The sequence below is a fragment of the Anabas testudineus genome, chromosome 9 (genome assembly GCF_900324465.2).
Source record: "Anabas testudineus chromosome 9, fAnaTes1.2, whole genome shotgun sequence".
Taxonomy (NCBI): Eukaryota; Metazoa; Chordata; class Actinopteri; order Anabantiformes; family Anabantidae; genus Anabas; species Anabas testudineus.
Genome location: NC_046618.1, coordinates 1,788,838 through 1,811,678, shown reverse-complemented (window position 1 = coordinate 1,811,678; position 22,841 = coordinate 1,788,838). Strand labels below are relative to the sequence as shown.

Here is a 22,841-nt window from a genome sequence, read left to right as displayed (position 1 = left end):
GGACCGTGGCCGCTCCACTCAAAGGTCCACTGAGGGAATCTCCTCTGTTGGCCATGAGTCTGGAGTGGCTGCCGATTGGCTGCTGTGCCGGCTACCCCGGCTGGCACCAGCACAAGCGGGCTGAGACGGGCAAGCTCAAGGCCTCAGAAGGATCCAAGGAAGTGCAAAGTGGTGATGGTGGGGGCGCCAGGATCCAGCTAAAGGGATTGGACACAGAACAGCTGAGAGGCAGCCTGGTGGTCCTCTACGCACCTGCTGGGAACTCCTGTCTGCTAAGATTGGTGGGATATGAATGGATGCATAGCTGAATGGATAGTGAGCGCAGTGTGATTCTGTTAAAACTTTACAACTTACATGCAATAATTTGAAAATATTCCATGTAAAAGACTCTTTGTAGATTCAAAGATCATTTTTATGCCTGAATCATGCAGGTTTAGTTGCTGATGTTGTATGGTGATCCTGAACTACCTTATCTTTGACTGATTTCATTGTGGAGAAGGGTCAGTTTTGTAACTTCAGTCTCACTGGGCAATGTTTTTATTAGCAATATAGAGATAATAATACTTTGTTTAAATATATAAGTTCACTGTTTGATGGTGAATCATGCCACCTATTTGATGCCTCTGCACTAGCTTTGAAGTTTTATCTGTAGTCATAAAGTAAAACAAATCTAGAGGAAACAAATTTGCATCTGCAACAAGAGGTTATGTACCTGAAGTGGAATAGCTTTGAGAGAGCTTCTGTAAGAGGACAGGACAGTTTGCCTTGATCCCACTGCGCCTGTATGTGTTTAATATAACACAGGGGCAGTGATTTCTAGCGATGCTTATCAGTTGGTGGCATTTGACTGTGTGGTTGAGTGTGAAATCTGTGTGGTACTGTGTGTTTATGTCTGTGGACAAGTGAGAAAGTCATGCATTTGTAAATGTCAGTGGCATATAATGGTGCTTGGCATATAGCCCATTCTCATGACTATGATGCATCGATGAAAAGTTTAGAATTATAGATTTTCTATAGTACATTATTTCATGATTGTGCAGTGGCACCAAGGGCTGGGTGTTGGTTTGATCATGTGTTGACTCTTGTGCCCGTGCATGCTTACATTAGGAATCAACTTGTTTTTCTTGTTCTTTAGTTGATTTTATCATTTTAAAATAAAAATCTCACACCCGGTCAGGGGTGAGGGATTTGGTCGACCTTACATTAGACACGGGAAACTGTTAATTTCCCATTTTAAACTGTCACTTTTTTCTTGTAACCATGATGACTGAGTTTTATTAAAGCAGAAATTACAATGAGAGAAGTGGACAGTTCAGACAATAACTTCTCCAGTATTCCAACATTGCATGCCTTTGAACATAATGATGCATTATACAGTACGCATTATACAGTATACAGTGTTCTAATAAAGGAAGTGTACTAAAAATTGTGTACCGGAATTTAAATCTTCAGCATCAGACAGTGCACTCAAAAGCTAAAACAGTTAGCTAAAATAGTAAAGCCTAGTGTTTAATGTGTTAGTCAGATTTGTCAGGAGTATGCGAGTAGGAGGAAGCAGTAACTGGACAGAGTAGGGAAGCAGCCAGCACCTGGGGCCTGGGTTGTACTGTAAGTTGGAGCTCCTCCTCAATAATGAGACAAAATGAGACAGGTGATGTGTGAACCTTGAGAATCTGCCTGTGTGTGTGTGTGTGTGCGCACATCCACATTATACAATGTAGATTTGATATTTTTTGGCAGAATTGTAGTTTATTTACAAAAGAAAATGGAGACCTTATTTCATAATGATGACTTCCTCTCTTTTAACTCTGAGATCTTGTGCAATAGATCAGTAGAATAGGTATTAGCTGAGAATAACTACATTTTCAAGATGTCTTTGGTGTCCCAGTAATTCAATGACAGATGCCAGTACTTCCAATAATGTTGGAAAAAAATTAGCTTTTGATGTTCAGCTTCACCACTCTGATGTTTGCTGTGTTTCTTGGTTTTGGGTTTCTCTCTTTGAGTTTGGGACAGTTGCTACAGTAAGACACAGTAAGGCATTTGAAGATGTCATCTTGGACACTGAGAAGCTGTGATAGACATTTTTGTTTTTTACTATTCAGTGATATGCTGTAATATGCATGTCAGTGCCAGTGATGCATACTCTAAAGCAGAGTCCTACACACTCTTGTAATTAGCATATGGTATTGCCAAGGTTACTGGTGTGTGTCTTGCCTGCCTGTCTTGCCTTAAAGCAGTGTGGCATTGCTGAGAGGGAAATGTTTTTTTTTTGGGTTAGGACTCAGGGGATGCTATATTTCTCAAACTGAGAAGCCCTAAATGCAGCAAAAGCAACCTAACTTCTCTTGCTCTCAGAGATTCATGCTACAATTGAGACATAGCAGTAGACGAGATACCTGAATTTGACTGAACAACATTGAAAAGTTGAAAGAGTACATAGGTAGTGCACAGAATGAGAATCAGGTTTTATGTCCAGTTTGGATAAGATTTGAATTTTAACCCCATCTGTGTGGAACCAGAACCCTACCCTTAACCAATAAAACTAATTATTTAACTCCAACCCAAAAACCAAACTGAACCTCCAACAACTCTTTAGAGATTTCCTGTGGCCAAAATGTGTTTTTCAGGATTCTTGATTCCATGTCCTTGCCGATGCTGAGCAGTGTCACACAGTAGTACCACGAGATTCCAAAAATATCTAAACCACAAAACTACTTAAGCATGCTAATATTTTTCTCTATTAGTGTTTTTCTCTTGAGGGCACCTTACCATAGTCTAGCACACGTATACGACACATACATTGTTAATAGTTAATGAAGACATCTAAACAAAAAAGAACATATATGGAATTATGTAGTAAACAAAAAGTGTCGAACAACCCAGAATATGTTTTATAGTTTAGATTCTTCAAAGTAGCCGCCCATCGCTTTGATGACAGCTTTGCACAGTCTTGGTTTTCTCTCAGTCAGCCTCATGACACCTGGAATGGTTTTCAAAAAATCTTCACCCAGAGGTGTTAAGTACTTGTTGGTTGCCTTTCCTTCACTGTCCGCTCCAATTCATCCCAGACCATCTGAACTGGGTTCAGATCAGGTGATTGTGGAGGTCAGGTCATCAGATGCAGCACTCCATCACTCTCTTCTCAGACAAATAGCTCTTACATAACCTAGACATACAATGAATTGCAAACAATGGTCCCACTGAGTGCAAACCATATGAATGTCACTGCAAAATGCTGTGGTAGCAATGCATAAGGGGGCAAAAACATTTCTGTATTGGAAAAAATAAGAATTCAGTAAATGTATAGTGAGTACTTTTAAATAAAATAGCAATGCAATTTCAATTCTGAATGATAAAATCAGGATTTATATTCCTCCATAGAGCATTTGATCTTGATTTACCCATAACTAGGACATTAGAGGACTTTGGTTTGTTTTGTCCTTTTTCCAAGCCCAGCTTTGTCACCTCTGAAGACAGCCAGCAAGACTGTCTAACTGTGTTTGACTTATGCTTGGAACAAACATATGTACAGCTCCTCCCTCCTTCCTGTGCCACCCTCTTCTGTTGTCTCTCATTAACGGCTCTTTTTAGTAGCAGCTGAAGTTGAGCAGAGCTGCCTGCCTCCATCAGTGTCACCAGGGCTCGGCACACACATCACTCATTTAGGTGTGTGGTTGAAAGAGAGAGGGGAGCAGTGATGTGGAAAGGGATGAGGGCAGATGTGGGCTGCAATAGTAGTCCAATTAAAATGGTACACCAGCCAGGCAGTGAGACAGACAGGGCAACATACAGACTGCTGTTATTGACCTGATACTGTTCTTTGACAGAGCTCAGTTTCTGTGTGTGTGTGCGCGTGTGCATGTGAAAACAAATGTTAGTTAAAGGGACCAGATAAGGTTTGGGGGTACATTCTGAAAAGCCTGCAAAACTGTGAGCTGATGAGTCTGGCCTGCCTCAGGTCAGTGAAGACATATACTGTAGATCATATTAAATTAGCTAGATAACATTCAGTGTTTGGAGCTTGTTATGCCTCCAGCTGTCACAGATTTGTGGCAGTGTGTGTTGGTTTGACCTTTTAATGGAGCTGTGTGTGTGTGTGTGTGTGTGTGTGTGTGTGTGTGTGTGTGTGTGTGTGTGTGTGTGTGTGTGTGTGTGTGTGTGTGTGTGTGTGTACACATGCCTCTTTTTAATTTGGAGTAAATCTATGCCCATATGAATGCTTTTCACACACACTCTAGTATTTGGACCAATAGGCTCTTGAGAAATAGTGTGAAAAAGTGTGTCAGATACATATTTTAATTGATAACTATATGCTACTATCCAGCACACAGATAACATTACTATGTGACTCACAGATACCATATAGATTATTTTCTAAATTAACCACATTTCAACACTAACACCAATAATAATAATGATAATGATAATAATAATGAGATACTTTATTGATCCCCTTGGGGAAATTGAGGTTGGACAGCAGTCAGACAGTACGTAACGAACCTATTACAGGTTTTTGGTGTCTTGTCCGCGGAGACTTTGACAAGTGGCCAGGAGGAATGGGGAATCGAACCACTACCCCAGGGGTTCGTAGATGACTGCTCTAACAACTGTGCAAAACTTTTTCTGGATGCCAAGAGTTGAAATAATAAGGACTCATGACTAACGATATAATACTAAAAGATCTGCAATCTGCTACCATCTGAGCTGCCAAATCAAGTACAAAAAAATTCTGGGCCTTAAACATTCTGCTGGGCAATTTGCAACATTTACCACAGTTATTGAATATGTTCAGGGAATATTAACTGTACTACTGTCTATGGTATGACACAGAATGTGGTTTTCTATTTAATAAACCTTTTGAATTGTAGTTTCAGAGTATCATGTCACTAATAATTATGGAGATACGTTCATGTATGGCAGACTCTTGTTACTGAATGAATTCTGTAGCTGGTGTTGACATTCAGTGTTTGCTAACTGTGTTGTATTTGTGTTTCCTACAGAGCTCAGGGATGGAGGAGATGGTGTGGGAGCAATACACAGTCACTCTGCAGCGGGTGAGTTTATTCACTAACTGTGTTGGTAAAACACAAGACAGATACGTTGTTTTTAGCATCCTGAAGAGTCTTGGCACCAAATTATGACTTTATGAACATATCTCAACATCCGACAGCTACATCCTGGTGAAGCACAATTTCAGATGTTTTAGTCTCATACAGCTAGTCATGGGTCCTACTTATTTTAATGCTTAGAACCTAGAAAAAGTTTTGCTCAAGTAATCGTCTAGTCCACCAGCAAATTGCACCAGGTCCATCACTCCTCCCCCAGATACCTTCACTTCTTCTCACATTAAAGCTCCCACTGCCTTCATAGACAAAGAAGAGCTGGTCAAAGCATTCAGCACCAGTATTCTTCACTCTCTTGCAAAGTTAGACAACCTCAAATTAAAGGTCAGCGTTTGTTTAATGCCACAACTCGTGCAGTCAGGCAGGTGAGTAAATGAAATAGACAAGTGTCCTACCAGCACATGAGATAGTGTCTGGCTAAATGCCAATGGTGTGTCAAAGCAAAGCCGGTATTTCTCTAATATCATCCTCCAACATGCCAGTTGAAGCAAAGTTTTGTTTAATTCAACAGATACAGTACTTGACTTCAAATGTTTGGAGCAAACAAATGATGTAAAATGCACCATAGATACTGCCGTGAAGAAAACATTTAACTAATTTATTGGTTTATTTTGATACTTGTTGATGATCAGACTTTTTTTTTATCACTGTGTTTGCACAGTGTTCAAATCCATCAAAATGAGCCAACCCTATGGTGGTTATAACATGAAATATATTAAAAATACAGTGTTGACACTGTAAATATATATGATTATCAAAGCCGGAAACAAGTACGATGTAGTTGCCCATCATCAGCATACATTAGGACTGTGGTTCAGTGTGTTGCTAATGTAAGTGTATCAATTTAGAAGACTGACTGATCCTTGGAAAACCCTGCAGCTGAAAACTTACACTGCTCAACAAAATAAAAGGAACTCTTTTTAATCAGAGTTTAGCATCAAGTCAGTTAAACTTCTGGAAATTAATCTGATCAGTTAAGGAGTAGAGGAGGTTGTTAATCTGTTGCAGCTGCTTTAGTCTTAATTAAATTAAGAACAGGTGAACTAGAGGGCCAACCCCCAAAACAGGAAGTGTTTTACAAGTAGAGGCCACTGACAGTTTTTCCTTCCTCATCTATTCTGACTGTTGTTACTAGTTTTGCATTTGGCTAGGGTCAGTGTCACTACTGGTAGCATGGGGTGATACCTGGACCCTGCTGATGTTGAAAAGGCAGTCCTAGTCCTCCAGGATGTCACATCGGTATGTGCCCTTGCCAAAAGGTTTGCTGTCTCCCCCAGCACAGTCTAAAGAGCATGTAGGAGACAAGTAGGGACAGGGCCAGAGAGGTTTCTTAATGTATCGACAGGACTGGTATCTGCTCCTTTGTGCAAGGAGGAACAGGATGAGCACTGCCAGAGCCCTACAAAATAACATCCAGCAGGCCACTGGTGTGAATGTCTCCGACCAAACAATCAGAAACAGACTTCATGAGGGTGGCCTGGGGGACCAACTTCTACTAGTGGGCCCTGTGCTCATTGCTCAGGACCATGGAGGTTGATTGGTATTTGCCATAGAACACTAGGAATCTAATGAAATACCTCACAGCCATGTTTTACCTCAGACTCTCTGGGAGCTCAGTGATCCCCTGGGCCTGATATGGGAGGAGATGCACCAGGACACCATCCGTTGTCTCGTTAAGAACATCCCTTGGCTTTATCAAGCATGTATACAAGCACGTGGGCACCATACAAACTACTGAGTACCATTTTGAGTTTCTGCAATGAAATTTCAGCAAAATTGACTAACCTGCTGCATCATTTTTCATGGTGTCTTTGAATTTCAGCCTTCTGTAGGTTGACATCCTTTTATTCCCAACACATTACCTAGTTCATATCAGTATAGATATCCAGCATTTTATTTCTGTATTGAGAACTGATAATAATATCTAATAATAATAGATTAAATTTTCTAAACATGTGTTACAAAGTAGAGAAACAAAAGAGTTTCAATTTTAGTTTCAATTTTAAAGAAACAAACAACACAAGTAGCCCACAAATACATGCTGTATTTTCAAAGTGGTTCTTTAATTTTTGGAGCCCTTTTTTCATCAGTGTATATGTTTTCATCAAGACATTTCTAAATAAATCTTCTTATGTAGAAGTGATCACGGGACAGTGGTACAATGTTTTTAATTCAGGTAGTAATTTAACAGTACTACATTATTTAAACAGATGCTAACTTAGTCTGTTAGAAACTCAAATGTTGCTTTGATTATTTTCGTTATGGTAAACAATTGAATGTAAGTCAGTGTTATTTTTATGTTCATCAGTGAGATTTACACTGCAGACTACTGTAATATAATAGAATGCATAGAATCTGGGCTTAATCCCATCTAAATGAAAAACTCACACTCAGTAAATACAGTATGTCCTCCAGTGGTGAAAGAGCATACCATTATCTCTGCAAGGCCAGATCTCTACAGTGCAAATTAACATTCTTCTAAAAATAGACCTGACCTGACACTGGCTAACCCACCCTCGGGCTGCCTCTCCTCACTGAACTCTGTAGTCATTAGACTACAGTATATTGGCAAAGCACAAAAAGCACACACTCACACTCACATTCACCAACCCTGTCTCTTAGAATAATGTTTATATACCGTATAAATAATGACCAACAACATGTCACACTGTGAAAGAAATAACCTAATAATTAGAACATATTGTTTCCTCATAACTAATGAACGTATCTGCCATGTCATAAAATATTGAAACCAACTGTATGTCTTTCACAGAGACCATGTTCGCTGCCTATACTAATCTTACAAATCTTTAATAGCCTCCACAACCACTCAATCTAATAATCTTTCTACGAAGTCTCTTTAATACAAGTAGAAAGTACTTCATTAAATGGAATTTAATGCCAAAACAGTTGGGACATGGGACCATGCTACACGCGTAAAAGTTAAATAGCTGTAATAAGCAAAGCCTTTACTGAAAAAGATGTTGTCTCAATGGCCGTGGCAGCCTTTAGCTGTCTGGTGGGAGATACATGATACCAGTTAAAACTCTCTGTCCAGTTAGACTTGTTGTTATTGTGAGTCTCATTAATTTCTTTGCTTGTAGGATTCTAAGATGGGTTTTGGCATCGCTGTTTCTGGTGGACGAGACAACCCCAATGTGGAAAGCGGTGAGACGTCAATCATCGTGTCAGATGTGCTGCAGGGAGGACCAGCAGATGGACTACTCTTGTAAGTCTAAAAGTGATCATAATCCTCCTCTAGGGAAAATACCTCAACCTGCTGTGGCCTGCTGTGACCTGCTGTGTACTAAACTGTCAGATCCACATTCTTTACACTACTGCAAGTCACTAGAAATAAAATAGTTCATGTACAACACTTACAGAATGTGTTTCTGTGCAATCACATTTAGTGCAACCATGACACAAATCTACGCTTGATTATTTGTGAAACATTGTCATGTTATTATCTCAACATGTCTTATACTGAATGTGTGTCTGTCTTTTTTTTTTGTCCAGTGAGAATGATCGTGTCATTCAGGTCAACTCCGTCCCCATGGATAATGTGCCTCATTCTTTCGCTGTGCAGTCCCTCCGTAAATGTGGCAAAGTGGCCAAAATAGTGAGTATGAACAACACATGGGGGAGGTCAGAGTTTGTAGATGCTCACAGCTTTGAAATTATTTATTGTCAGACTGCTCAGAAGTGTAATCGAACTGTGCAGCGATAGCTTTAAATGGCCGAAGGAGTATGTCCTCTTGCTTACAGTATTGAGATATCATGCTATACATTGACTTGTAACCCCTGTGTCATGACTTGTATCGCAACGCCAGACTTTTGCCAATACACAGTCCAAATAGGCAAATGGAGAAGACGTTAGAGTTAGGTACTGGATCTCTGACAATTGGCTGATTTGTATTATTATTTTTTTATTTTTCGAACTCATAGTCTCCTGAAATCACATGAGGACATTTGTCAGACCCCCCCGGGACACTAAAGGCTATTTAACAGTTGGAGATAGCGTTGCCCTTTGAGTTGTGCTGCATTCACTTGTGATGTGTAATGTTACAGTATATAGTGCAGCTTTTCAGGTTATCAAAAATAATAAGGTTGACTAAGGTCTATTAAGGTTATTAGTTAATTAGATTTATCTTTGAAAATAGGTCCTTAAAGTGAGTTTTTAACTTTAATATGATGCCTTGAAAATTACTATTTTATACCATTTTGATACCACAGGAGAAACTGACAAAACACTGAGAGCATAAAATATTAGGAAATGTACACTGTTATTGTTATAAACTATCATCTATAACAGTGATTTAAATAGTGCTATGAACCCACCTAAGACTTCTACTCTTCCTGCACATACTGTATACTCTTATGAGACACAGAAGTGTCTTAGTAAGGTGTTGGGCCACCAGAACAGCTTTGGCATTGATTCTACAAGTGTCCTGAACTCTACTGAAGCGATGAAACAGCATTCTTTTCTCATTTGGACCAAAACCTCCCAAAGATGTTCATTTGATTTTAAATCTGGAGACCGCAAATGCCATGACATATGATTCCCATAATTTTCATACTCAAAACAAAGCATTCACTCCCATTAGGATTGAGATGTATTGATTTGCAGTGACCATTCCCTCTATAGGGGTAAGTAGACCCAAACTGTGGGGTCAAAATGGTAAAACCAATTCTACATTTTTCCCAGGATTTCTGTGTTGTTAGAGCTTTATATCTCCCAAAGTCACATAAATATTCCATTGCTCCTGTGAAGGGATATCTGGGGGAAGCTAAACCTTTATTTTAAACTCAAACAAACTTTGTCAGAAAGCACTCTGGCTTGCACCCCAATTCCCAACTACTGCCTACTAAACTGCCGCTGTGTGTGTGTGTGTGTGTGTGTGTGTGTGTATGTATGTGTACATGGTTATGAGTGTGAGGTTTTCTGCCTGGCTGCCTCTCACGCTGCTGCAGCTCTAAAAGTAGCAGCAGTTCTCTCCTGTGTCTAGGACTGGGCTAATCTCACCGCTCCACACTGTTAAATATAAAAGCCTGACATGATGAGAGAATCTGATTTGCTGCCTTGAATCACTGCTTTCAAGACCTGCAGCTGCATGTTTAGGCCCTCCGGTTTGAGAGAGTCAGAAATAGAAGCCTTTAGATAGAAGCTTGTTTTTTTTTTTTTTTTTAAAGCAGTTGAACTTGTTGAACAAACCATTAACCCAGCAGATAAAGTCTGTGTACTTATTCCAATTTATTTTTTAGTAGAACAATTTTGTGACCATATCATTGCTTAGTTTGCTCAGTTTTCATACATATTAGGCATGTATAGTAACTCCTATGTTAAATCTTTAAGAGTTTGTTACACACCAAGCCAACATCGCAGAACTAGAGTAAAAGTACTAAAGTATTAATGGTCTTAATGAGTCTGACTAGAAGGGAAGAGGAGACACAGTGGGTTTGTGTTGATATACACTTTGGACACTGTTTATGGGTACACTCTGTTGTATTTATTTTGGTATTATTAATTTGTCATTGCAATCTTATGTACTACTGTTATATATATATTATATATTAGTATAAAGTCACTTAGAAATTTCCGTTTTTAAGCTGGCTCAGAACCTTCTGGGAGGTGGCTGTGCTAACCATTATGCCACTGTTGTGCTCTGCTACAATTAGTGTTAACTGTTATTTTTTGTTTTCTCGTTTAAAGAAAGGAGCTTTAACGCAGGGTTTTTTATTGACCTTATAAGGTCAAAATCTAAATTAACCAGCCAACCAACAGGATTTTCAGGAAGTATTTGGAAAAGTACACTGATCAGACATAAGATTTTAGATAAATTGTCTTGGTTGTGTAAAGCTGCTTTGTGACAATGTCAATTGTAAAAAGCGCTCTACAAATAAAATTGAATTGAATTGAATTGAATTGCCTTGTTTCTCTGTGTCAGACGGTGAAGAGACCTCGTAAAGTGGCAGTTCACTCCCTGAAGCAGCCCCCTTCCCCAAGCGGAGATAGTCGGGAATACGCCCCATCCACCCACTACTATGATGCTGACAATGACAACGGCTGGTACCGCGATGAAGGCCGGGACCACACCTCTGACAGCAAAGGATTCTTGGAACCTGAGTACAAGGGAGGGCAGGACTACAACCAGAGAGGAAGGAGCCGGGGGAGAAGCCAGGAGAGAAGCTCTCCAAGCCCGGACAGATCCAGAAGAGATGGCAGCCGGGGACGAACCCTGGATAGCAGCGCTGACCGTCAGAGGTACCACAGCCGAGGACGCAGTCCCGGAGACAGCTACCGTATGGAGGACAAATATGAGCGAGGAGGTGTGGGAGGGAGATATAGGAGCAGAGACCGGCTTAATGATAATCCTCCATCACCAGAACCCTCCAAAGAGCTGGAGCCACTGGAGAAACCTGTCAACGTCCTGCTGGTGAAGAACAGACCCAGTGAAGGTAAAACCCACCACCAACTTTCAATGATGGCCTAATGAAACTGAAAAGAAATTACATTTTTAAATATATTTACTACATTCTTGATGCTCACAGTTGTTGAGCACCTGGTCCACTACCATCATTGCACATGTGGAACAAAGTATCAAAATGCCTATAAAGTGCAGTTCAGTGGACTCCTACTATTAGCTGGTGCATCAGCGACTGCTTCTAGTTATGTGTGGAAGGTTTGACAATTGTGTAGGAAAATGTGTCATCTTAAATTTTATGTATTGCATGTTATTTAATGCATTCCTTAAAGGGGGACTAATGTAAATACTGTACCATCACACTGTTATTTCTTGTGTGAATAAACCACAAAATAGCAGTGAGAGTTAGAATGTGATTTAGCAGTAGTAATATTCTGTAGCTGTATCAGACTGGGTAAGTCACCTGACCTGGAGAAGTGACTTTTTCTGTTATAATATGCATAGTTTCTGTATAACTTGCCTACATTTTTACAGCGACTAATTCTACTGAAGTGGGCTGCAATGACAGGTGCAGTAGGGTGGGGACACATATTCAACGCTCGGACACAAGAACCACACAGCTAGCTTAACCTGCCAGTATTATAACATTGTCTGGGGTTTGCTGATAAAAGTGATTGTCTCTATTATATATGTCTCCCTGTCACATGTTAGATGGGCTGTAACAATAGGCATGTAGTTTTGTGACAGGGTTCTGTTGGTCTTTCTGTAGTCTTGGTAGTTTAAATATAATATATGTTGTGGAGATGTTTTCATGTTTTAGGCCAAACAAAAAAATGCTGCCACAGCATCTTCAGGGGGAAAAACAGCACTATTACCCACAATAAAAACCTAGAAGGTGTGCCTTAAATATTTTTACATAACTAGTGGTATAGTTTGCTTAATCACCTATGGATATTGCTGTGGGAGAAGAATCTATGGTACACAGAAGATGAACCTCTTTTTTTACAAAGAAGAAAATCTGGAGTATATGTCCCCATTCCAGCTGAGCTGAAGAGATCTCTTTGTGGATGTCAAGCTGGTGCTAAACTAAAGGCTAGGAGATAATAGAGATGATATACAGACCTTTCCTACTATCCATGATCATGGGAAATCAACTGTATACTGAACAAAAGAGAGGAATTGGAGGCACTGGTTAGGACCCACAGAATTCCACAAGTGTGGCCTGATGTGTTTTTCTGAGACCTGGTTGAATCAAAACCCTGAAGACTCCTGTGTGGATGTGCTGAACTTCACCCTGGTACGAGCAGACAGAGATGCTCAGGCATGTGGCGAGACATGAGGTGGAGGACTTGCTTTATTTTTAAACGAGATGGTGTAACTCCTGTCATGTTACTGTCAATGAGAGGATATGCTGTCAGGATGTTGCTTTTGGCAGTTGGTCTCAGACCGTATTATGTTCCCAGGGAATTCCAGGGAATTCAGTCAAATCATAGCAATACAAGCGCAAATCCAAATGTTGCATGTGAAGTCATCAAAGAGACTGTTGCCAGGATGCCAACTCAACATTCTGAGGCCTTATTTATAATATCAGGAGATTTTAACCACCAGCTGAGCTAAATGATTAAAGGTCGGTGTCTCTCACATCCCACATTATGAAGGTCCAGGAGAGGGTCATCATCAGATATGCAATGGATCCCCTGCAGTTTGCTTGCACAGAACACATTAGTGTAGGTGATGCTGTCCTCTACATGTGTCACCGTGTTATGTCTCATCTGGAAGAATCTGCAAGTTATATTCTTGGGTTTTTCAAGTGCATTCAATACCATTCAAACAATCATCCTTAGAGAAAAACTGAGAAGGATGGGGGTTGACCCCTCATTTGTTTCCTGGACCACTAATTACCTGACAGAAAGGCCACAGTTAGTCAGGCTGAGGAACTGCATCTCTGGTAAAGTCCTATGCAGCACTGCAAAATGCAATTCGAAGTGCTTTTAACTGGGTCCCAGACAGATTCTTTCCTTTTTAATATCTGTTGGTTCACCTATAGCTTATGTTTGACACACATTCTGTATTCCTTTTTCACTGTGCTTATGCAAACAACAGATGTCCATTTCCAGTGTTAGCATCTTGATACACACTGACTCATGGTGGTTGTTAACCTGCAATGTGCATGATAGGTTTCCCAACATGGAGACCATCTTCCCTTGAAGTCCTGTAATGATAAATCTATCAGGGTCCACTGAAAAGCACTGAAGTCTCGAATTATTCAGTCAAAAACACTTTGATTTCTATTAGATTTTACCCAGTAACTGTGGCGTGTTGCATGTTTTTGTAGAGTATGGTCTACGTCTGGGGAGTCAGATCTTCATCAAACAAATGAGCAGCACAGGCCTGGCAGCCAAGGATGGGAACCTGCATGAGGGAGACATCATTCTCAAGGTGCACACACATTTACTTTTAGTGAAGTCACACAGTCACATCCCTTACACATACAGTAAGACAGAGAGAATCACATCTTTGTACCGGTCATGGAGGTCGTGGTACAACTACAACTCTGTAATGTATATACTGTAGTAAAGAATAGATTTTAAAAAGAATCAAATGAACATCATAATTCTATAAGTACATGTACAATATATCCAGTACCTATCCATTGCCTGAGCTCCCACTGCCTTTGACTGTCTGTACTATGTGTATGTGCAGATCAATGGCACAGTGACAGAGAACCTCTCTCTGCATGATGCTGGGAAGCTGATAGAAAAGTCTAGAGGGAAACTGCAGCTGGTGGTTCAGAGAGACCACCGCCAGATCCTCGTCCGCATCCCCCCCCTCGCAGACTCTGACTCGGACAATGACGGTGAGTCACCGAATGCTTGGCCTGACCAAGATGGTTAGTGTTAAACCACAAGGGGGTTTGTTGCTGATGCAGTGTAGGCAGGACAGGTGTGTGCCGTTTCTTCCACAGGACTGACATATACTTAGGGCAGTACTCTGAATGAGAAAAGTGATGAAACAAGGTTTTTTTTCCTCCTTGTCAATACTATAATTCCATACAGTACTCAGATTATTATCTATCTCAAAAATATTGCTCTAAATTTCGTTAAATGCACATAATACTATAACTTCATATTACTACATTCAAAATATGTCTTGACTGTGCTATGTGAACAGTGGAAGTTGTGTTTTGTGTGTTGTTTTTTTGTAGATTTAGGATTTAACAGATTCGATGTAGGTCCAAGTCAGGGTGAACTCTAGAATAATTACTGTTTTTTTTACAGCTGTTGTGCTGTTGGTTTATTCCCAAATTTGTACCAAAACGATCATGATGTATGAGACAATCAACATTCAACACAACATATATGAAAATGATGAATGATGAATAGCTAAAATAAATCGTGTTAATAATAGACATAGCAAATAAACTACTCTGTGTCATCATGAGTGTGACAGTTATTTCCGAGTTAATGAAGCTAAAATGGAGAAAAGTAGCACATAATGTAAATTGTTATTGATTTAAACCTCTTGCTTCCTGTTTTGGATTAACCAATGGAAATAATTATTCCTTGTGACAAACTTGAGTCTCTATAAAGGGCACCAAACAGTGTGAATGCAAGGATTTAAAAGCGTGCAGGTAAACTTGCACAGATACAGTAAAACAGTTAAAAATGTCTGTCATGAGTTTCTGCTCTGCAGCTGCTCAGCTACAGTGAATCTGTGACCAACAGGTCAGGGTGGAGGTGGGATCAGACCCTCAATGTTATGGGAAAAACAAACGTCAGCCCTTTGGGTTGAAAATCTAACTGACTGATCTAAGTTGAACTGATTGAATGCAGTACTCATCTTGACAACACAGAAGCGATCCTTGTAATCGCTCAAAGGTGCAATCTTTGTCTGTGTTTTCTCTTCCAGATAATATGTCATACTTTTAGATGAAGGACCACCCGAGACACAGCATGTGTAACATGTTGCCTTTCTCTAAGCTGTAAAACGGCTGTGACACAACCTGACTAAGTTGTAAAGCTTTCACACCTTTTGCACTTCTCTTTATACTGCTCTGAATCTTTTAACTTTTTAATACAAAATCCATTTTCCTGAATAAATAAACACATTTTAATCCATATGTACTTTGAATTGTGTGATTCATTAAATATGGAAGTTCAATAAGGACTGTGGCAGGAGTTTAAAAGCTGCCTTCAGGTAAATGTGCTTTGTTCTATAAGCATTGTCAGATGTGTGAATAATGAATCATGATGTTCTCGACAATGGGTGATGATTTATTTTTGTGAATACAGAATGTTGCATGAAAAAGCGTGGCTCATGAAGTGGGTAAGATGTTTGTTGAATATTCAGCGCAATAACACTTTAATGATTTGTTCTAACAGCGTAGCAAGTCATCATTGTTTGTCTGACTCCCATGTCTTTTCTGTTTCCATTTCACACAAACACTCTCATGTCACACTCACACATCTTTTTGGACCAGTCAGAGTCACAATAATTCACAGATGGGTGAAACCTGGAACTTGGAAAGATTGTGCAGATACTACTGCTGCTGCTGCTGCTGCTGCTGCTGCTTGTTTGATTCTGTGTGGAGCTGCAGATTAGGAAGTTTTTAGGATCTAGCTACAATATAGTGAATATACCTTTGCACATCTAATTGCTAAGTAAATATTCATTTTCATTTGATGCATTTTTTATTACATGCTGCATGTACAGAGAGAATGATGAGGACACTGTGTAATTGGATCTGATTACTTCAGTTAATTGACTTGAATTGAGTTTCATGTAAGTATCTACCAGGAAGTTTATGTTTAAAGTCACTTAACACCAGTTGTAAAACAATCTAATGTGAATGAAGTGTAACGTATTTTCTCAGTTAGAAAAGTAAGGGTCGGTAAAGGTCGTGTTAAGTTTTTGGTTGCCATGATTTGTCAGAATAATGTTGCCCAGCCCCAGGTTGAGCTAAAGCAGTGTCCCATTGCCCCGAGCTAATGCAGCTCCATCACAGGGTTCAGAAGATCAGAGCCAGAGCCGTAAACTAATTGCATTGTGTTTTCAAGACACGTCCTGTTGAGATCGCAGAGAGTAGCAGAGCAGCAGACACTGTGTGTGTGTGTGTGTCGGTGTGTGGGGTGTGTGAGTGTTGGTTTGGTAGTTGGAGTTAGGATGTCTGCAAAGTCTGGCAGAAAACACCAGAGCACTTCTGCCACTCACCACTCGCTATCCTAACCACTCGCAAACTGCTAAAGCCTCCTGTTGTTGTGTTGTAATTACCTAAAGACCTCTTCAGACGATGTCATCTATAGGAGATATTAATTCATATGGCAGGTCCACCCAGAATTCTCTGTAGTTTGAGCCACAAGGTGCCATCATCTTAACTGAAATGTAATTCCCAAATCAAACAATAGGAAGCAAGTTAAACATCGATGAGGCAGCTCTTTAATATTAAAGAGGTTTTAGCTCTAAGTAGCAGGAGCGTCCTTGTGATTTTGAAATACTTGGCATACGAAAGGTTAGTTTGTTTGTTTTTACCTTGTTTTTTACTTTATTGTAGTCTACAAATCAGGTCCTACAGTTTTTTCCTATATATTTGACACATTATGCTCACATTTCTCTTTCATTGCCTCATGCGCTGTCTCCTATTTCAGTGTTTTATCCTCACTTTTTGTACTCCGTCACCTCTGCATGCAGAATGTCTCTCTAACACTAATAGCTCTAATCAAAACATTGTAGATGATACAGGGAAGTGCCAGATCCCCAGCTCACTAACTTTCTCCCCCTCTGTCCTCTAATTGCTGATACGTTAAAGGTGCATATTAAAGGTACATGAAGGAATGTCGAGTTATTGACTGTTAATGAGTTCATCGTAGTGTGTGGTTTTCAGAGGTTTTCTACTGACTTTTTCTCTTTTTTATGTTTGTTCCTTTGCTTTGTTCCTGGTTTGTTGGTTTGCAGGCCTCTGTCAAAGCTTCCATCTCCAGCTTTTCTCCTTTTAACAGCAGAGTGCCGCGCAGATAAAAGCAGACAGCATCACAGGGGCTGAATGAAAGCCAGGAGGTCTCTGTGGAGAGCAGCCTATGGTGTGTCTAAGCACTTTGGACTCGCTTGTCTCTGCGTTACAAAGCAGTATGTATACTCCCACGAGGCCGGAGCTGCCCTCATACTGCCAGTCCAGAAGTGGCCTCGTGGATCCTTAGACAGCATTTCTGTCTAGTTTAGTTTAAATCCTCAAGATTTACATTATACAGTGATTCAAGAGAACCTCTCATCTGCCCTCATGTACAGTACTGCACCAAAGCTGAGTCATGTTCACTTTTCAGAAACATGCCAGTGCCAAACATCTTTAATTCAGTTCCTCATTTGAGTCCATTATAACAATGCTGAAGTGGGGCAGTGGCTGTCCGCTTTTAAGGGCTCAGCATGCTTTAACAGGAATAAACCTAAAGTCAGAACAACTCAGATTTTTCATGATTTAATTACTCAATTATTGAATTCAGAGAAACACCCAGCAGAAGATGGTGGTTACAGTACTACATGATCTGTAATACTGACCATGATCACTGCTGCACTAAAAGTATGTATACCTGGAGTATGTCTGAATTGGATTTCAATCAACATAGACATACTGATATATGTTAATCTATGCTTGAAGACCGGCGGCTGCCTCTAAAACTCAAATCTAATAATCATCTATTTTTCCTTCTGGTCTATGTATCCATTGTGAAAAAGCTGCTTTTATCTTGAGTTCTGAGCTGTGGCACCAGCATTTGTCCTCACAATTTTGACAAACACATCTAATAATTTCTTGACTTTGTCCCATGTGGTAATCAGCTGGTGCTGGGGCTTCCTGAGGCAACCATTTTTCTACTGCTGGTGGTGGTGGTGGTGTTGGTGGCATGCAGTCTGGTGAGGGGAGTTAGCTTAGGAGAAGCCTGTGTGTCTAACTGAGATGTCTGTCTGTTTGTCAGACATATCGGAGATGGAATCGTACCATTCCTACTCTCCCCCAGAGGAGAGGAGATCCCGCCAGTCTGACCTGTCCTCGCACTCCTCTAATGAACGAGACAACCACAGGTAGGACGGATGGAAGCTTGGATATATGAGGGGAAATTAGAAAATGTCTTAGATCCTGACTTTCCAGTTTAACTGTTTGCAGGCACCTATTTTATGTCTTATATCAATTCATACACACAGTACTTCCCAGCTATTTGTGGACATGTTGCTACAGTGTATGTGCAAACGATTGTGTTATTTGTTGTTAAAAACTGGTAGTGACTATTATAAAACTTGCAGTACCGTACTGGAATGCGGTCACCACTTGTGTGACGCCATTCCCTGTAAATTGAATTCACCTTCAGGCTTGGGTTTTTGGGTTAAGGTAAGGGTTGGGGCAGGGGTTGGGATTAGACATTTAGCTGTGATGGTGAGGGTTTGGGGCTAGGGAATATATTATGTCAACAAGTGTCTTCACAACTACAGAAAGACCAACATGTGTGTATGTGGAACAGGGAAGAAACCGTGAGGACAGCCAAGATGTCAGCCATGGCTTCCCCATTCAGAGTACCTGAAGACCCCCACGCTGCCACTGAGCTGGACAAAGACACACCAAACATAGAGGGGCCTCCAGGTATTAACCCATCTCACTATACTTTATCATTACATGGCTACATTCACCAGACATACCTCCAGCTTATTGGACACAATATTAGATATTAATAAGTCACTTATGTCCTTCTGAAAAATGAGCAGCCAGATTTACCATCTGTGAAATCTTCAAGTTCTTTCAATAGATGTTTTGTTATGTGTATAGGTGGTAGAAGTAACAAGCTTCAAAACACTTTCATATATATTATGACCCAATAAAATTCATGGAGTCAGTATCAGCTTTATTCCATTTCTCTTTATACTTCAATGTAGAACTATTCATTCTGAGTGGTGTTTTTGTGTAGAAATCTTTTACTTCTATTTTGGTCTCTACCAAAGTCTGTAGATAAAAAGAAAATTGGTACAGATGTGGAGTTTCAGATATAAAATTGACCAAAACATCCCAAATAAAAACAGCATGAGCTGCTCATCTCTAAAAGCATTATAGGTTTCCTTCAGCAAAAGAATGGCTTTCAGCCGTTTGATTTCCAATTTCCATCCTTCTGTACATTTACAGCAGCTGTGAATACACTGTAAAATATATAAACAACCTTGATGTTCTCCTCAACAGTTGCTGCAACAACCACACCCAAGATTCTCCTCCGACCAAGTCCAGAAGATGAAAAAATATATGGGTGAGATTTCCTTTTTCTTCTACACATGTGTAAATGTATGTTTGATTTCAGTTTCTCCTTTGTTGAGTAGTTCAGTTACGCCGGTTCTCATATTGATATGACACTGGATGACAAGATCTCCAACACAACTGTATGTAATAATGTCCACTTAGAGATAGAGGACACTGAATATCTGGAGGACAATGTTTCGACACATCTCACTGTTCCTTGTATCAAAGCACATGAGTTGGATAAAATAACAGCTTGTATCATTAATGCATACTTGCATTTGTGCTTCTGCAGACCGAACACAGTGATGGTGAATTTCCAGAAGGGAGACAGTGTCGGCCTGAGGCTGGCAGGAGGAAATGATGTCGGCATCTTCATTGCTGGTGTTCAAGAGGGCAGTCCTGCTGAGGAAGAAGGCCTGCGTGTTGGAGACCAAATCCTAAAGGTAGCCAGCTCAGGCACCTCTTAAAGACTGGAGCTCACAACATTACAGTTCAAAGGCTTCTAATTATTCTGCCTTTTGTTTGTGTCTTAAAGGTGAACAATGTTGATTTTCAAGGCGTAGTGAGGGAGGAAGCGGTGCTCTTCCTGTTGGAGATTCCTAAAGGGGAAGTGATCACCATCCTGGCTCAGAGCAAACCTGACGGTAGAATATGCCAATGATCTAATCTAACTTACCGATGAATGTCTTGTGACATTTTTTACTTGTAGCTTGAAAATCTGATAACCACATTCATGCTCACAAGGAGATGAACCCTTAAAAGAAAAGAAAAAGGAGGTGGCTGTTACAAATAGATTACAAGATACATGAACTTACAGAGCACATTCATGCCCCCCAGTGGGAAATGTTTTGATTATTTAAGCTATCTGCAGTATTTGTGACTAGTGAGATGAAAACTCAGAAAGAACCAACAGATGAACTCGCACATTCTCGGCTTTGGTCTTTTAATATGATTTGTTGACCGTAAGAACAGACCAGCTTTCTAGTGCAACAGATCTGCATATCACTGCCTGAGCTGGTGTCAGCAGAGATGGAATCACTAGAAATGCTGCAGCGATGGAAGGAGTTCTTCAGAGCAGCTTTATTTGACTCCACTGAATGCTTGCAGGCTACTTGTGGAATATCCCAGAAGACAGAGTACTCTCCCACAACCCTTAGCCAGCTGTCACACACACCTCAGAACCATAGTGCCCCTCTCCCTCTCTGATTTTATTTCAGCATAATGGGAGAGATACCAGCTTTCTTCCCCCAAGGCTTTTAAGCCTGATCAGCCGAGTTTTGGTTCAGCCAACCGTGACACACATGGACACATGCACCCACACACAGATCTGCTCGAGAACACATCAGCTGAGTGAGAGCAATACACACTATGTTATATAATATGCACATTGGTCCCTTTGGCCTTTTTTGTATTGGAAAACATCTACTTGTGAAGCAAAAACACATCACACAAAGAAGCAGAACTAACCCGACAAGAAATCCGTGAGTCTCAGCACTGTTGAGAGAAACATTTCAAGATCATCAGAGGGGACTGGAAGCTCCTCACAGACAAAAACAAAGAGTAATAGTTAGGATTTAAAAGGTCAGGGTGGTAACTGTAGCATTAGTTTGATTGTTAATTTAGTGTCACATTTATTAATCAAGTGCAATCCATGCAAGGTACTTACACATACAGTAACTGTAATTTTAGCCTGATCAAGACTAAAATACACTGAAACATGAATAACAAAATAATCTGTTCTATTTCCTTCTAGTTCCGTAAATGTTGAGTTCTTGAAGCCCTGCGGAAAGTGCCACTCCTCACATAACTTTAGTCTTTGAAGGTTCTTGGAGGAGCATTCAACTAGAAGAAGAGAAAACATAGTTTTATGCATCAGTAGGAGTGTGCAATTAAAGTAGACTGAATAAATGCTGCTGCTGAGTCCAAAGTGCATATGAAGCCTCGTACGTGCATGCGTCAGCAGCAGTGAGTGTTAGCGTAACAGTATGACTGTTGCCACTGTTGGTCCTTTTGGGTCAGCGCTTTGTCAGAGCACACACATCACATCAGGAAGCCTGAAGCAGGCTGTAAAGTGTATTTGCCTGCAACAGTCACACAGATATGTGCTTTTTTTTTTCTCTGCGCAAATAAAACTGGAAATTTGAGCATAGAGGATCACTATGACCTTTTAGAAGCGCACACGTAACAAAATAATTTCACCTCTTGGTCATCACGTGATAAAAAGCAGTTGTACCGTTCAGTATATGGACATCACTGACTGGGCAGGGGTCAGAGTCATTGAGCAAGACTTGGGGAAATCCACATCTGAATGTATGAGGGCAGTTGTGCAGCTGTTTTAATCCGCGTTCACTGCACTAGTCAGTATTTCAAACCAATACAGCAGTACAGTTGTACTATATTACAGTAAGACAAGTATTAAGATTAAGGGGTACTTTCACCTTTGTCTGTAGGTTCTGCTTCAGTAGTAACATAAGATTAACTTTCCCTTTATTTCCCCTCACTCTTTATCACAAAGTAATTAAAATAATGTACAGTAGTTAGATACATTCACAGTTATTATATACAGTACACACACAGTATAAATATACTATGGGTGTCCCATCCAGTTATTTTGGCCCTGATACATACCTCTTAATTTTAGTTTGTGACCCCAACTTGATACTTGTATGTATTTATTCACAGTAAATGTTGCTTATGTATCTGGCATTTTAAAATTGGAATTTCTCCAACATAAAGTGCTTTTCATATCAGTGATCATTCCTTCATTGATCCAATTCCTGGAGGTCCTGGTCCAAAGAAATCTGAAATTCATAAACTATTATTGATAAATAAATTATTGATGTGATATCCATACAAGAATAACTGGGAGAAGGTGACATCTGAAACTAATACGATGGGACCCTATAGAGTAAAGAGGTATCACTTCTGGATTTCTGGAAATACAGTACAGAAACACACTACGACAGTATTGCAGAGTGTATCATCTTCCCCAATTGAGTACAGACACTGGCTACAGAGAAACTTAAA

The 22,841-nt window shown here is 40.2% G+C and overlaps 1 protein-coding gene across 3 annotated transcripts in view; it reads left to right on the top strand.

Moving 5' to 3' along the window:
- Positions 1-22,841, top strand: part of LOC113151190 (tight junction protein ZO-2) — a 53,446-nt gene that overhangs the window by 17,921 nt on the left and 12,684 nt on the right. For all 3 annotated transcript variants that reach the window (XM_026344074.1, XM_026344073.1, XM_026344075.1), the window contains exons 2-12: positions 5,004-5,057; positions 8,231-8,355; positions 8,643-8,745; positions 11,072-11,582; positions 13,884-13,987; positions 14,252-14,405; positions 18,514-18,619; positions 19,054-19,172; positions 19,761-19,824; positions 20,107-20,257; positions 20,350-20,458. In XM_026344074.1, coding sequence (XP_026199859.1) covers positions 5,004-5,057; positions 8,231-8,355; positions 8,643-8,745; positions 11,072-11,582; positions 13,884-13,987; positions 14,252-14,405; positions 18,514-18,619; positions 19,054-19,172; positions 19,761-19,824; positions 20,107-20,257; positions 20,350-20,458 — 1,600 coding nt within the window. The remainder of the gene's footprint in view (positions 1-5,003; positions 5,058-8,230; positions 8,356-8,642; positions 8,746-11,071; positions 11,583-13,883; positions 13,988-14,251; positions 14,406-18,513; positions 18,620-19,053; positions 19,173-19,760; positions 19,825-20,106; positions 20,258-20,349; positions 20,459-22,841) is intronic.